The 15,555-nt window shown below is 34.4% G+C and overlaps 1 protein-coding gene across 1 annotated transcript in view; it reads left to right on the top strand.

Moving 5' to 3' along the window:
* The window catches only part of LOC123678954 (basement membrane-specific heparan sulfate proteoglycan core protein-like), a 308,827-nt gene that overhangs the window by 269,497 nt on the left and 23,775 nt on the right, over positions 1–15,555 (top strand). Inside the window, exons 31-46 of the mRNA XM_045616232.1 lie at positions 330–557; positions 2,135–2,260; positions 3,508–3,618; positions 4,937–5,164; positions 7,687–7,956; positions 9,131–9,178; positions 9,276–9,290; positions 10,250–10,477; positions 11,018–11,155; positions 11,301–11,549; positions 11,819–12,222; positions 12,618–12,923; positions 12,975–13,301; positions 13,359–13,513; positions 14,908–15,115; positions 15,196–15,336. Coding sequence (XP_045472188.1) covers positions 330–557; positions 2,135–2,260; positions 3,508–3,618; positions 4,937–5,164; positions 7,687–7,956; positions 9,131–9,178; positions 9,276–9,290; positions 10,250–10,477; positions 11,018–11,155; positions 11,301–11,549; positions 11,819–12,222; positions 12,618–12,923; positions 12,975–13,301; positions 13,359–13,513; positions 14,908–15,115; positions 15,196–15,336 — 3,182 coding nt within the window. The remainder of the gene's footprint in view (positions 1–329; positions 558–2,134; positions 2,261–3,507; positions 3,619–4,936; positions 5,165–7,686; positions 7,957–9,130; positions 9,179–9,275; positions 9,291–10,249; positions 10,478–11,017; positions 11,156–11,300; positions 11,550–11,818; positions 12,223–12,617; positions 12,924–12,974; positions 13,302–13,358; positions 13,514–14,907; positions 15,116–15,195; positions 15,337–15,555) is intronic.

Below are 15,555 nucleotides of genomic sequence, written 5' to 3'. Positions count from 1 at the left end.
TGTTGGAAGTGTTTTAGGTAATCGCGGTGGACAAACACATTTTTAACAAATTTATTGAAAAAAAATTGTGAACCCCTCGTTTTTTTTTTCGAAATTTAAATCATATACTCCTTGCTATTCTATCTATGTTTCACCAAAAAAAAAAATCAAAATTTAAACAGCTCCTTCTGGGTGTTGCAGTTCCTATGTCAGTTAATATTTATTCATTATTCACATAGTTGCAGTTGTTTGAAGTTGAAATAACTGAATTGTTCACTGACCAATATTTACCATAAAAATTCATCTCCTATCATTCCACATATACGCATCTCATTCCATTTTTCGTACAGCATCCGCTTCATGTGCCTATGGGGAAATAAAATGTAAGGATGGATCTTGTATTAACGGAAAGATATGTGACCGGATATTCGACTGTTCCGATGGTTCAGACGAATCTGACTGTAAAGAAATATGCAGCCCCAGTCAGTTCAAGTGTGCTGATGGTGAATGTATCGATGATTTTTTGAGATGTGATTCGAGAACTGATTGCAAAGATGGTTCGGATGAGAAAGATTGCGGTATGTTTGTAGGTTCTTGGATTCCTTTCTCTAGCGCTAAAAAAATAATCAATTCAATTTTTTGTGAATATAAACATTCAATTTTAAATTTTAAATATTTTTGAGAGATTGATGAAAAGTTGACCTAATACACACTGCTTGATCTTTATATCAGACCACACTGTATATGTCACTGTTATTCGAGTTCTGCTTTATCTCGTTGGTGTAAACATCGAAATGACAGAAGTGCATTAGCTCATTCTGAAACCAGTAAATGTTTAAAACTTTTTAGCTAAGCCGAATCTTGAAAAATGGTAAAGAAAAAAAGATATTCATTTGATGAGAGAAATCAATATTCAAATTTAATGTATAACTTTGGGACGCCCTGTATAATAATATCCATAAAGTCAGCAACCCGAATTTAAAACATCAATTATGCAAGATTCCAGAATAGAACATGAATATTGTCTACTTAACTAAGGAATCATTTCTAAATATGAAAATCGTTCAGCGAATTTTATAATGTGACTTTGAACTTGCACTCAAACTGCAATTTATATTCATGAAGTGAAAGGATTTCGTAATGGCATGAAACATTGTAGTGCTCTATTGTTCATGGTGAACGATCTGAAATACAAATAACATGAATTTCTAATTGTAGAATTAAAGTGAGAAACAAAATGATCATTAGCCATATATAGCTGAGAAAGGACATCCAAGAATGAAATCGTGTTTATTGATAAAATATGTATATTATGCGTGTTGGAAAATGTCACATAAGAAAAACATAAAGGTATATTCAAGATATAAAGGATATTTGTTCAATTCGCACCATTTTTTTCGAAATTTGTATGGATAACTGTCACTTTTGATTTCCAATGGTTTTTCTGTTGGCACAGAAAAACTACAGTCTTCACTCTGAACTTTATTTCGCTAGAAGAATTATCTTGATGGATGCACGTAACTCTGCCGATGAAGAAGAAGAATAAGGCTAAGTTGAATTCCGTGTTTTTTCTTCATTCTCTAAAAATTAAAAATATTACCGTTACAAATGGCTGTGGATTTCAAGAAAATGAATACATGTTATAAACACTACTTTTTTTATATTTTTCTTTATACTGTGAATATACCCTGAAGTTATGAAGGTTTTATCAAAGTATGCAAAATTCAAATTACACACCGTTTTGACAGACATAATGACAAATTGTCATGAAAATATTGATGGCAACAAATTATTATCATTATTATCACTCTTACTGATACATCCTTCAATATGCTCGAGATTTTCCAACTGATTACCAAGCGTCTCAAAATTCAGTATCAAATTTTTATGAGTGTATTTTTCAGGTCAAAATGAAACTTTTTACCTTTATTATGTATCGTTATCCATCTATTATTGAGCGTTCAACACTGAGTTGAGAGGTTTTAAGGACTAGAAGACTTGAAACTATAATGCTCTATAGGTCAGTAACAAAATATTGTTTATGAAAAAAGGCTTATTTTGACCTGAGAAATACGCTTCCAAAAAGTTGATACCGAATTTTGAAACATAATGGACAGCGAACCATCTTTCATACTGAATGTTGATTTTCGTACAGCTTTCTCATGTCCTGGTGGACTTTTCCGTTGCACTGATGGCTTGTGTCTGGACCCAAAACAAAAATGTGACGGTTATCCAGATTGTATCGATGGCTCCGATGAAATAGATTGTGGTTCAAATACCAGTAGGTCGAAGAAAAAAATCAGTTCCACTTTCTGTCTGAAGCTCGTAGATCTCTCAATTAATGTCTTCAGTTGATTGAATTCCTGCTACATGTAACTTGTATGGATTCTGGTCAGAGCTTCTTCGAAAGATCACATTTATTATGAATATTATCTACTGTTTTCTTCATATTCAACATTTCACTTGAAAAAATAAAATGTAGTATGAAAGTGAAAAATTACATCAGTTAACAATGGTTGAAATTCACAATTTTTCATATCATTTTTTTTTTCTGAATTGTATTTCTCCAAAATAATACATCATTAAATATTTAATCAAAATTTTGTTGCTTTTTAGCAACAAAATTTTGATTAAATATTTAATGATGTATTATTTTGGAGAAATACAATTCAGAAAAAAAAATGATAATTCCATAATTCCATGTTTTTACATGGAATTATTCAATAGTAATTAATCAAAAAATTTATATTTTTGTATCAGAAAGCAAACTTATTATTGGGAATACATAATTCAATCAAAAAGAAATTAATGTTCGATTAAAAAAAATTGATGAAAACAGTAGATACTCCAACAAAATAGTCAAATCAACAAATTTTCAATTCAATTCAATTTATTTGAAAATTACCTGATTGAATTATAAGAATCCATTGAGTTACACTGATTTGCACCATTTCGAAAATAGTTAGATTTGCACAAGTAGTTAGAAACTAATTCAACTAATTATCTATCAACGTTTCGGTCTGTGTTTATATCACTTCTCCTCACATATAAGAATTCTCTGGAAGGGTGTTGTATCCAACAAAATTTTATACCCAAGTGACTTATAAGTAACTTGGGTATAAAACATAGTAATGTTGAATTTAAATATCATAAGAATTTAATTTTCTTGAGTGGGATCTTAGGAACATCATGGTCTCATGGTCTAGTTGTATATTTCTATTGTTTTATTCGTGAATTTGTATTGTGAGATATATTTCAATCATCATTTCTCTTGACAAACCTAGGTTCTATATTTATTGCATTTTGAAAAAAATTTTTACCTTAATTTATGGAAATAAAAACGTTTTTATCTACTAATTTCGTTCCTTAAGTATATGTATATACATCGTTATAATCGAAAAACAAAATATTTTATTGAAAACTAATTTTCCATTAATAACTAAATATTATTCCCTTTTTTCTGGTTTCGTTGTTTTATTCATTTCTGAAAAGTAAATTTCTGTTTTTTATAACATCATATTATTGTAGCACGTTGTTCTCAAACCGAGTTTACTTGCTCTGATGGAAGCTGTGTATCTGATAACTTAAGATGTAATGGACAAGATGATTGTAGAGATGGATCAGATGAGAGAGATTGCCGTAAGTATTTTTTTATCTTCCAATAATTATATTCATGTGTACCTATATTTCGAACTGTCATTCAAATCCTTGAATTTCCGAAGTGTTTCATGTAAGTACTATCATAAATATAGCATAATTTTGATGATTTTCCATTCGATATTGTTAAAGCGCATTGCTCGTTTTCAAATGATCTGATAATGACAAAAATTCCCCTGTCAAAGAGAAAATTTATAATTTGCATATTTTTTTGAATTTTTAGGAATTTTGTAGAAAAAATAGTACCGTCGTTGCTTCTAGAGCCCTGTGGGTTAACTTGAGACCAAAAACTGAAAAATGAAGTTAATCTTAACCGATCTTAACGTCAGTATACCTACCTACTTAGTTCACTGATTTGCCGGTAGGTAACAGCACTGATCAAAGTGTGCGTCTAGGACGTTAAGAACATAGAACAAGTATGTATATATACTTATATACTTACTCTATGGTTAAGAATACCCAGAGAACCAATCTTCTTTTTGGACTCAAGTCAAGTTGGGCCATAGGACTCAAGTAGCCCGAGACGACGGTAACGAAAAAAAAATATTGGACAAAAAGAGATGATTTTTGGAAAATGCAAATGTCTGAATATTCTCCCAAAAGTGTATAATGTAGTTTTTTTATGTAAATGACATCGTCTGAATGATCGAGTAAATGATTGCCTCGGTAGGTAGCTTTTCGGTAAAGTTTCACATAATTTTCTCAATAGTGGTAAGGGTTAGTTGTGCCATTGATATATTCGAGAGAAAAAGATCCTAAAAAAATGTCCTGCAGATAAAAATCACAAGAGCTGCTAATTCAAAAAAATATTCTCCTGGAGAACGACATGCGGATCAGCGAATGTCAGCATATACTGCAGCACCAAGGTCTGTAACTTAGGTTGAAGAGTGGAGTAACGCGTCATCCGGTGTCTGTTAAGGTCTATAGAGTGTCCGTGTCGCCATTGGCCATCATTGACAGACATTTTATCGTAGCTATTTTATAATTGAAGATATTAAAGACTATTCACGATAGACTACGAACGATATACGCGATCAAACTAATAAGAAAATCCGTGAAAACCCACGATTTTATTGCAATCAAATGTTATTTATTTGAATGTGTAAACCGAGTGACGTCAAGAATGGTTGACTCTGATTGGTTGAAAGTTACGATACAACCTGTCCAAATCTATAGACCTTGCTGCAGCACCATCTTTCTAGAACCTATGGATCAAGCTCTTTATGAAATTTCTCGGTCTACTATTAAAATTTTTCCTCATTTCATTTAGAAATATTGACAAATGCAATACATTTTTCAGCTTCATGCCGAGACGATGAATTCCAATGTGAAAACAACCAATGTATACCTCTAAGCAGACAATGCGATTCTAGACGCGATTGCTCAGACGGTTCTGATGAGTACAACTGCCAGCCGAAACGTTGTCCATCTTCAGATTTCACATGCGGAGATGGAAGCTGCATCCCTAACTACTTGCAATGTGACGGCAGACCTGATTGTAAAGATGGCACAGATGAATTGGAATGTCGTAAGTTTATTTTTTCGATTGTAGGTTAGTTTCCTGACTTGATAGATGTTACCAATTCAGTTTCACGCATTCTTTCATATTTCTGAATCGAACACTTCTACTTTTACACAGTCAGCATTGATGTGGAAAACTCTTATTCCCTTCTTTCACTATCGTTGCTTTATTTTAACAATAAAGGGTTTTTTCTATCGAAATGGTTATAATGGCAACAATGTGTATTATTTGTTGACATTCCTTATGTCATTTGTGTTCAGTAGGTTATGTTATTTGATAATGGAAAGATTCACACGACGATGAACGTCCTTGAATTCTTCTTAGTACTCGCACAATTCAACAATTTCTAAACGCTGTTGAGGCGTGTATTTTCCATGATTAAATGGCATAACCTACTGAGCACATATGACATAAGAAATGTCAACAAATAATATACAGTGTTGCCATTACAACCATTTTAATTTGTATAATTTCTATTGGAAAACCCTATATTTCATTTAGTTTTTAGTAATCCACTTTCGTCAATTTTGTTTGACTCGATGATCAAGCTTATTGTTATTAAATAAGACAAAAAATTTTTTGATACTGTGAGTGACCAGCAGAATTATTTTCTAGAACAAGGTTGATCAAAGATTTCTTATAGGTAATATACTTAGGATACACTCTCTAAATTTAACTGACCTCTAAAATTTTTACTATTGAGTATTATTATAGAAAGAAAAGCATCTTTTTCTTGTAATGTTTAGTATGCTGCACCATTCTTCATTTTTCTTTATTATTTCCGTCAATTTTTCAGAATTCTTCGAACTCTACTGTCCCAAAAGAATAAAAAACAAAGATATTTTGTATACTCACTTTGTTGTCCAAGGAGGAAATTTACAATCTTTTAATCAACACATTTACCAATGATGTTCTTACATAGTGTTATAGCATTTTTTTAGAAACCTTAGATATTATTCAGAAGTTTATTGTTTTTCCAAATTTAAAATTTTTTCAAATATTTTTTTTAAACCGACCAGCATTTCTACTGCACTCGCCTCATAAAACACCCAGTAAGTATCAATAACAACTTGAATATTGAACCCAAATATGACACAACTGTACATTCTTCAACACGAATACAACAACCGTATAAACGATGAGATTATTTTAAAACACTGAAATTTTTGTTCGGGCCTTTTTGGCCAGGGATATGTGCCGGTCTTGATTGGTTCCAATGCAACGATGGTGCCTGTATAGAATTTGCACTACGATGCGATAATTTCTACGACTGCAGAGATTTTTCAGACGAGCAAAACTGCCTCGGTTAGCAATTGTATTAACTGTGTGATCAATAAATGTTTTGTAGAAATTGGCGTCTAGAATTGTAGACAAGGGTAAAATTGTGATTATCCAAAATCATTTTTCGAAAAATTTATTCCAACAATTCCTTATACAGTAGCTTCAAAAAAATTGAGAGTAGCTCAAACCAAAATTATGACTGGTAAATTAGAAATGAAGTAAATACATAAACGTAAAACAGCTTCGCTTAATTTTTTTTATTTTTCAAGAATAATATGATCAATTATCAACTAATTAATTCATTAAACTTGAAATTTAGAGGAGCATAAACATATGTGTTCAAATATCATACATATTACTTTTTCCACTGAAATATATCACGTATTCACTTTGTTATAATCGACAATTAAAGTTTACGAAAGAAATCGTCATTGTGACGTCATTTTACAACACTCCATCTACGAACTCACCAGTGATCGTCGGTTCAACTACAAATATATATAATGTCTTCCTACTTTTGTTTCGCATTTTGGCATCAACAAAACGATATTTTCGTTGATTTTTACTAGTAAATATTAGCAGAATTGATTTTCTATTTTTCGGAGTGGCCATTCAGAAGAACTCATAATTACTCAATACTCCAAAATATGATTCATACTATCTTTTCTTTCGGAAAAATATTCAGTGTATACGATTCCATAAATGCATCAATTTTACCCTTACATAAAACGCCAACGTGATGTAGCTTCAGAGTTGTAAATATTCATTAAAAGTAGTTTTTTACCATTAGATTGTAGGTATTTCGTATCATTGAGAATTGTGATAAGGAAATAGTGATTATTATAGAGAATACGACGTAAGGGTATTGAGAGTGTTATATTTTGGGCATGGATTTTTGTTATAATTTCTCTATTTATAGGTACCTATTTTGAATTTGAGTTTATCCCCATATCATTTCATTTCATTATTTCAGGAAGAAATAACAAAATGAAAGTATAATACGTATACCTGAATGAGTTGTCACCATATAGACAGTTCTTCAGGAAAAAAACATTCTAAGAGTTCACAATTTATTTTGTTTGCATGTAATATTCATTTTGAATGCACTTTTATATTTTTGTGGATGATTCTTTTTCTAGTTTCTGTAATTATTGAATTTGATTTCTACTATGAGGTTGATACCAGAATAAGTATTGTTTTTTTTTTTAATTTATTTTATTTATTTTGTTTTTTTTTCGTTTTGTTAGAATGCACCTCAGAACAGTTTCTTTGTCAGAATGGACAATGTATTGAAGGTTACTTAAGATGTGACGGTCGTAGAGATTGTAGTGACGGTTCTGATGAATATAATTGTCCTACTGAGACACCACCTCCACCCACAGAACTGCCACCAACGCCTCCTCCAAGATGTCCAAGTGGCTACTTCCAGTGCAGATCTGGAGACCAGTGTGTGCCAACTTCGCAAGTATGTGATGGACCGGCAGACTGCAATGATATGTCTGATGAGACGGACTGTGGTGAGTATATTTTCTATAAAACTTGTAGGATTCATGGAAGGCACTCATACCGCGTCTTTATAATTGATTGTAACAACGTAGTGGCCTTTTAAATCCGAGGTGTCCCGAAAGAAAGTTTATAGGTAAAAAAGCAATTGAAAAAATGAGTCGTTTGTCGAAAAAATAATCAAGAAAATAGGCTATTTAGACATTTATTTTTGAAAAATATACTGAAAAAGAAACAACAACATAGGTAGTATAGCAAGGAGTAAATGATTGAAATTTGGGAAAAAAACGAATGGTTTACAATTTGTTTCAATAAATTTGTTAATAACGTGTTTGTCCACCGCGATTATCTATACACTCCCCAACACATCTCAGGATTGATGCAATAAGATGGTCTATATCTTCTTGAGGGATACTAACCCAAGTTACCTGTACTTCATGTCTCAGAGCTGGTAAAGTCCGTGGGGGATGGGATAAATTTTCCAAACCTTCTACCTATGACGTCCCAAACATGCTCTATGGGCGAAAGATCGGGGAATCTGAGCGGCCATGGCAAAATATTCACATGGGTCGCTTCGAAAAAGTTCAAACTAACTCTGGCAACATGAGGTTGGGCATTATCTTGCTGAAATATTGGATTCTCCAACCGGTCAAGGTAAGGGAGAACATATGGCTCCACAATTTCTTGAAGGTAACGCAGCGCTGTCATGTTACCTCGAATAAAGACTAAAGGTGACCTACTTGCATGTGCAATAGCATCCCATACCATAACGCCTACTGTTCGGTGTACATGACGCTCAACATCAAACTGAGGTTCGCGTCTTCCTAGAAAAATCGAAATTCATCAGAAAAGACGACCTGCTGCCATTCCACATTCCAATGTTGACGTTCTCTACACTACTGTAATCGTTGCCGGCGATGGTCAACCGTCAGAAGTAACACAAGATGGAGTCGATAATGCTGCAGCCCAAAAGACCTTTTCCGTCGGTAAACTGTTCGGACAATTATAGAATGGCCTTGTTCTCCTAACCTCTCTTCAGCCAAAGATCGAGTTGTCGCAAATCTGTCTCTAATGGCCATCAAGTCTTAGACGTCGTTATTTATGTCATTTAATTTGAAATGAATGACTATCAAGTGTAGACCGAGTCAATCCAATATCTAATTTTACGAATTTTACGTTATTTTTCAGCTGGACTGAATCTGAAAGCCTACCCAATGTCACAAACTATAGGAGAAAGTGAGTACCAATGCATTTGAATTACTTTATTTAATATACCGAATCATATCGATGTGATGTCTCTCTCTAATTAATTTTTACCCATTTTATGATGCAGATGATCCTAAGAAGGGTGAGTAAGAATATCATGCGTTCGCTGAAAAGGCCTAAGGAATGTTTCGTGCCAATAATTTCACGAAAAATTAATTTGAGTAACATAATACTCACTCAGTATCATTTTTACACCATCACAGTTCATATGCGAATAACGCCAATCTTACCACTATAGTACTAGATCAATAGAAAACCGTAGAAAATAAATTTCAAATAGGTCCTATTAGATATTCAATAGATATTAGGTTTTTCAGAATGATATTTCCAGGATTAAGATAATTTATTCCAAAGTACTTAACATACTTTAAAAGCTAGGTAACTACTACTGCGTGTTGTATTATTACCACATAATGGAAATGATATAAACTATAGATATCTAACTATTTTGAAGTTTACATGTAAATCGATCTGGAGAGACTTGGTTGATACTCTTTTCGCAATAATGTTGGTAGTTCGGGCTCAATATATAGTGGATACATTTAAATATGTAACTAGATTAGAATGATAATGTTCGGTATAGCTTTGGAGAAAAACCCATAAAATATTCATCCAGGAAATATCATTCTTTGTAGAACATCAATTTTATCACCAGCTGCTGAACTAAGCTGCTGTATATATTCAGCTATAAAATTCACTCAGGTAGAAGCAAATAATGGAATAGACACCACCGACAATAACCTAGTATAGAACGATTTTTTCAACCTGAAAAAAAGTCTGTAATAAATTGTAAATTCCAAAGATAAAGTTGTCACTTTCAGCAAAATCAATGGAATCCCAAATTAAAACATGAAACTACAAGTAATACCTCAAACAACTCCAAATAAATCATAAACTTCATCAATAATAATACTTATTTCATCTGCGAATTCAGCAATAATACGGCGTAAAGAACTAATTTTTATATCAACGAAAGCTTTTTAACTGTTAACTGTAAATAATAGAAGGAATACTTGAGTAACATCATTCACTTTTGTGCAGAACGAGAAGTTGTGTTCCAATGTAGAGATGAAGGAGTTATAAGAGCACCTGTGCGATGGACAAGACCAAATGGACAACCTCTTCCTCCAGGATCAGAGGATAGAAATGGTCGTTTGGAGATGCCTAACATCAAAGTTGAACATAGTGGAGAATACATCTGCGAAGCTGTTGGTTATCCACCTACCGCTAAGAATGCGCAAGTGCGAGTTCAATTGACTGTTGAAAGACGTGAGCTACTTTATTTTCCTGCATTTCTTTATGACTTTCAATGAGTATTCCCGTCAATAAATTGTAATACTCTACCGCATAACATGTAACAACTCTTAATTTTGGTCACGTTAGGTTAGGTTAATTTTAGTTAGGTCGTTTATTGGCTGCAAAGGATCACATATTTTCCATATTTTAGGATAAGACAAACCGTAAAAAAATATGTAATTTCATTAATTTAAAAAAAATTCTTACATAATTTTCCTATGATATGCTGCCGGATCAGTCAAAACTTCCAAGGGCGGTAAACTTCAATCTTCACTCATTAAGTACGGTATATTACCACCTGTTGATACAGAATATAGAGGAATAGGTATAGTATACTGAAAAAGTTGAATTCATAATAACTAAAATTTATGCTTTTATTCGCTTCCACAACGAATATTTTGGTGAGTAAGATTATTGAAAAGATCTTGGTATGCAGCAGCATCCCATAACAAATTTAAAAAAATTATGTTCAAACTATAATAAAAACTTCAATTTGAATTATTTTCAAAACAGATGTACCACCACCTCAACCAAAACCAACAGCTTGTTCACCATCCGAAGCAACTTGCTCGAATGGAGAGTGCATCCCTAAAGAAGACGTATGCAATGGACGCAGAGATTGCACTGATGGATCAGATGAACAGCGTTGCAGTGAGTATTTGAAGTGTATTATTAAATGTTTTCTTCAAAAAAGTAACCACTACAGGAGCGTAAACTATGTAGGGATTACTATTACCGTTAATCCACAGTAGTAATTTATTGAAATACTATATTGATGATTTATTTTTTTCATTAGAACCCAATGGTTGCGAGCCCAATGAATTCAGGTGTGCCAGTAAAGGTTGTGTACTAAAAACTTGGAGATGCGATGGAGAAAATGACTGCTTAGATGGTTCAGATGAGGTTGATTGTACACCAAATCCACCAGGATCAGTATGCTCCTACCATCATTTTGCATGTCATTCAAACAATCAATGTATCCCCAAGAGTTTCCAATGTGACTTTGAAAGAGACTGTGTAGATGGAAGTGATGAAATAGGATGTTGTAAGTATTATTCTATCAGGCTTGAATTGATGGTTGTAAACTAAGTATATATTCTCTCCTTTAACATATCCATTTCTTTTTCAACTCTTCTGCCTATTACTCATTTCACCAGCTAGGTTCACATTTGAATTAATTCTAGTCATCCAAGATTCCTAAAATTTCTTTTCTCCATTCAGTTGCAATACTGACTCACTTTCTGTATTCATTCCTTCAATTTTATTTCTGCTCACCTCCTCTTCATATGTTATATGAATATTTTTTTCCTTTAGCAAAACCGGTTATATCAAGACCATCGCCACCAATGGTGACATTAGCTGTTGGAGAGCTCTTTGAAATTACTTGTTCAGCTGTAGGTGTCCCTGTACCTCTAATCAATTGGAGGCTGAACTGGAAAAACATACCTGCTAAATGCAGAACCACAAGTGTCAATGGTGTGGGAACTTTAACTTGCCCAGATATCCGCCCCGAAGACCAAGGTGCTTATTCTTGCGAAGCGATCAACATCAAAGGAACTACATTCGCCCAACCTGATACCATATTGGTGGTTCAGACTGGAAATGTATGCCGTCCAGGATATTTCAACAGCGATGCAAGGTCGGAGTCGGAATGCATCAAGTGCTTCTGTTTCGGTCACGGTGGTGAATGTAGATCTGCTGATTTATTCATTTATTATGTGAGTATTATTTAGGTTTATACCTCATAAAATGCAAGGTGAATCGTGGCTAGCTCCCATATTTGAAAGGCTCACAAAAAAGTCTAAGAGATATTAAAAAAATTATTTGTCAGGAAGTTGTTGGTTTTTTATTGAAGGGTTCAAACTTCTCGTGCAAAAAGATAATAGAAAACTTCTCATATAGACGAGACAACATACTCCCCTGTTACATTCGGTCATTAGAGTATCTACAGTATTCAACGTAAATACATCATCAATTCAACTATTATGCAAAAGACGATTTTTGAGATGAAGATTAATAAATTAATCTCAGACAATTGGAAGATTCTTGAATTATTCAATATTTCATTCTAAATTCAGTCCTTTGGGTGTAATATAATACGTTTTTTTTTCAGTATCAACCACCATTTGATACCTTGAAGCTTGTTGGTGCCCGAGTGGACCCGATAACTGGAGCTGTAGAAATCGGAGATGAACAACTCTACAGAAATGGTGCACCTCAGCTAACACCAGTTGGATTACAAGGCTTGAATAGTTACTTACCTCAAGCTGAATTAATTCAACCTAACTTAGTTCCATATTTCGCAATGCCTGAGAACTATCATGGAAACCAACTAAAGAGTTATGGAGGGTACTTGCGATACACTGTGAATCATGGTAACCGAGCTTATGAAGTTCCTGGACCAGATGTTATCCTGAGGGTAAGTATTTTATAAACACTCACATAATGTTCCTAATCATTTCAATTACAGGGAAACAACTTTGTTCTCCTTCATCAAAGTAGAGATACCCCTGAAAGCTTTAAAGATGTAAATATGGCAGTGAGGTTCTTCGAAGGAGAGTGGGTAATCAGGTCAGACAACTCACCTGAAAAAGTTGCCACAAGGGAAGAAATCATGATGGCTTTGGCCAACATTGATAACTTGCTGATAAAATTACAATACAACGAAGGTCCACTAAATACAACTATATCCAACATTGTCATGGAATCTGCAGCTGTACCTGACAATAATTTGGGATCAGCATCCTACGTAGAAGAATGTACTTGCCCAGTTGGATACTCTGGTTTATCTTGCGAGGTAATATAAGCGTCACTCTCTACTCATTATAAACTGTAACTTTTTGCATTTTTATAGAGATGCGATGATGGATATGAAAGACAAAGCAATGGACCATGGCTTGGCCAATGCTACAAAGTGAAACAACAATGTCCACCTGGTACCTATGGTGACCCAGAACGTGGAATAGAGTGTCAAACCTGTCCATGTCCACTCACCAATCCTTCTAATCAGTAAGTTCTAATAAAATATTATATTTCACAAGAATTATCAGGTGTGTGAATAAGTCTTTCCCGTTTTTTGTAAGAGATACCAATACTGTGCGAGTATTTAATGGTTACATATGTCATAATCAAAGCTTATTCATCTGTCAACAATTCCACACTAACACATTAGTTGAAATTTTTTCGCATCATAAATTTTTGAAATCGTGAAAATGTCGAAATTTGAGCCGAGTCGACGTCATTTGCGGGAAGTTTCACTTTATTGGTTCAATTTGAAGAAATCTGCTGCCGAGGCGTATCGGTTGCTTCAGGAAGCTTATGGAGAAGGTTGTGTCGATGATTCAAGTGTTCGCGGATGGTTTCGACGCTTCAAAAGTGGCGATTTCGACGTGGAAGACAAGGAGCGTTCCGGGCGGCCGCAAATCTTTGAAGATCAAGAATTGGCGACTTTGCTTGATGAAGATTCGTGTCAAACGCAAGAAGAACTTGCTGAAGCATTGGGAGTTGACCGAACAACCATTTCCAAGCGTTTGAAAGCCATGGGAATGATCCAAAAGCAAGGAAATTGGGTGCCGTACGAACTGAAGCTGAGAGACGTCGAACGGCGTTTTTTCACTTGCGAACAGCTGCTTCAGCGACATAAAAGAAAGGGTTTTCTGCATCGTATCGTGACTGGCGATGAAAAGTGGATTCGTTACGATAATCCGAAGCGAAGAAAATCATGGGGACTACCCGGCCATGCATCATCATCGACGGCCAAGCCAAATATTCATGGCGCCAAGCTCATGCTCTGTATATGGTGGGACCAGCTAGGTGTGGTTTACTATGAGCTTCTGAAACCGAATGAAAGGATCACAGGCGAGGTCTATCGACGACAATTGATGCGTTTGAGCCGCGCACTGCGAGAAAAACGGCCACAATACTCCGACAGGCACGACAAAGTTATTTTGCAACATGACAATGCTCGCCCACATGTTGCACAGCCGGTGAAAACATACTTAGAAACGCTCAAATGGGAAGTCCTACCCCACCCGCCGTATAGTCCAGACATTGCTCCGTCTGATTACCATCTCTTCAGATCGATGACGCATGGCCTGGCTGACCAGCACTTCCATTCCTACGAGGAAGCCAAAAAATGGGTGGATGACTGGATAGAGGCCAAACCGGTCGAATTTTTTCGCAACGGGATTCGTATGTTGCCAGAAAGATGGGGAAAAGTTGTAGCTAGCGATGGCCAATACTTTCAATAATTCATTTGTAACTATTTTTTCACAATAAAGGCTCAAAATTTGAAAAAAAAACGGGAAAGACTTATTCACACACCTTATATGTAGAATGTAAAAACCTGTTACTGTGTAGTAAAAGTTACTATATTTTCTCATCAATATGTCTCTTGATCTAAGGTTTGGAAGAAGTTGTTATCTGGGTCCAGATGATGATGTTGTCTGTGATTGTCCTGTTGGATACTCTGGTAGACGCTGTGAACAATGTAGTGCTGGGTATGAGGGTGACCCAACAAGTCCTGGAGGTTCATGTAAACCCCGGTCTCAAGAATTGTGTAGTAAAGCTGGATCAAGGGAAGTATCTCCAGATGGAAGATGTAACTGTAAGGTGAGATCGATACCTGTAAAACTAAACATTTCTACTATTTTTACCTTGAATATTTCCTAAAGTTCAAATATTCTGTTTAGGATAATGTTGAAGGACCCACTTGCAACCAGTGTAAACCTAAAACATTTGACCTCAGCACTCAGAATCAATTTGGATGTATCTCATGTTTCTGCATGGGAGTTTCATCTCAGTGTGTTAGTTCTGCTTGGTATAGAGATCAGGTGAGCATGAACCCTTAAAATATTTGCACTAAATCATTTATAATTTTGTAAAATTAAATAATTTTTTTTCATAATATCCTATTATAAATTATGTACAAAATTTTACGTCTAAAATGAAATAAAGTCCATGAATTTTAAAAAAATGGGAAATAGTTAAATTAAAAAAAATATATTGAAATAGTAGTGGATACCACTTGATGTAATTCCATTTCGAATCGA

Source organism: Harmonia axyridis, chromosome 4 (genome assembly GCF_914767665.1).
Source record: "Harmonia axyridis chromosome 4, icHarAxyr1.1, whole genome shotgun sequence".
Classification (NCBI taxonomy): Eukaryota; Metazoa; Arthropoda; class Insecta; order Coleoptera; family Coccinellidae; genus Harmonia; species Harmonia axyridis.
This window is presented reverse-complemented; position numbering and strand designations above follow the sequence as displayed.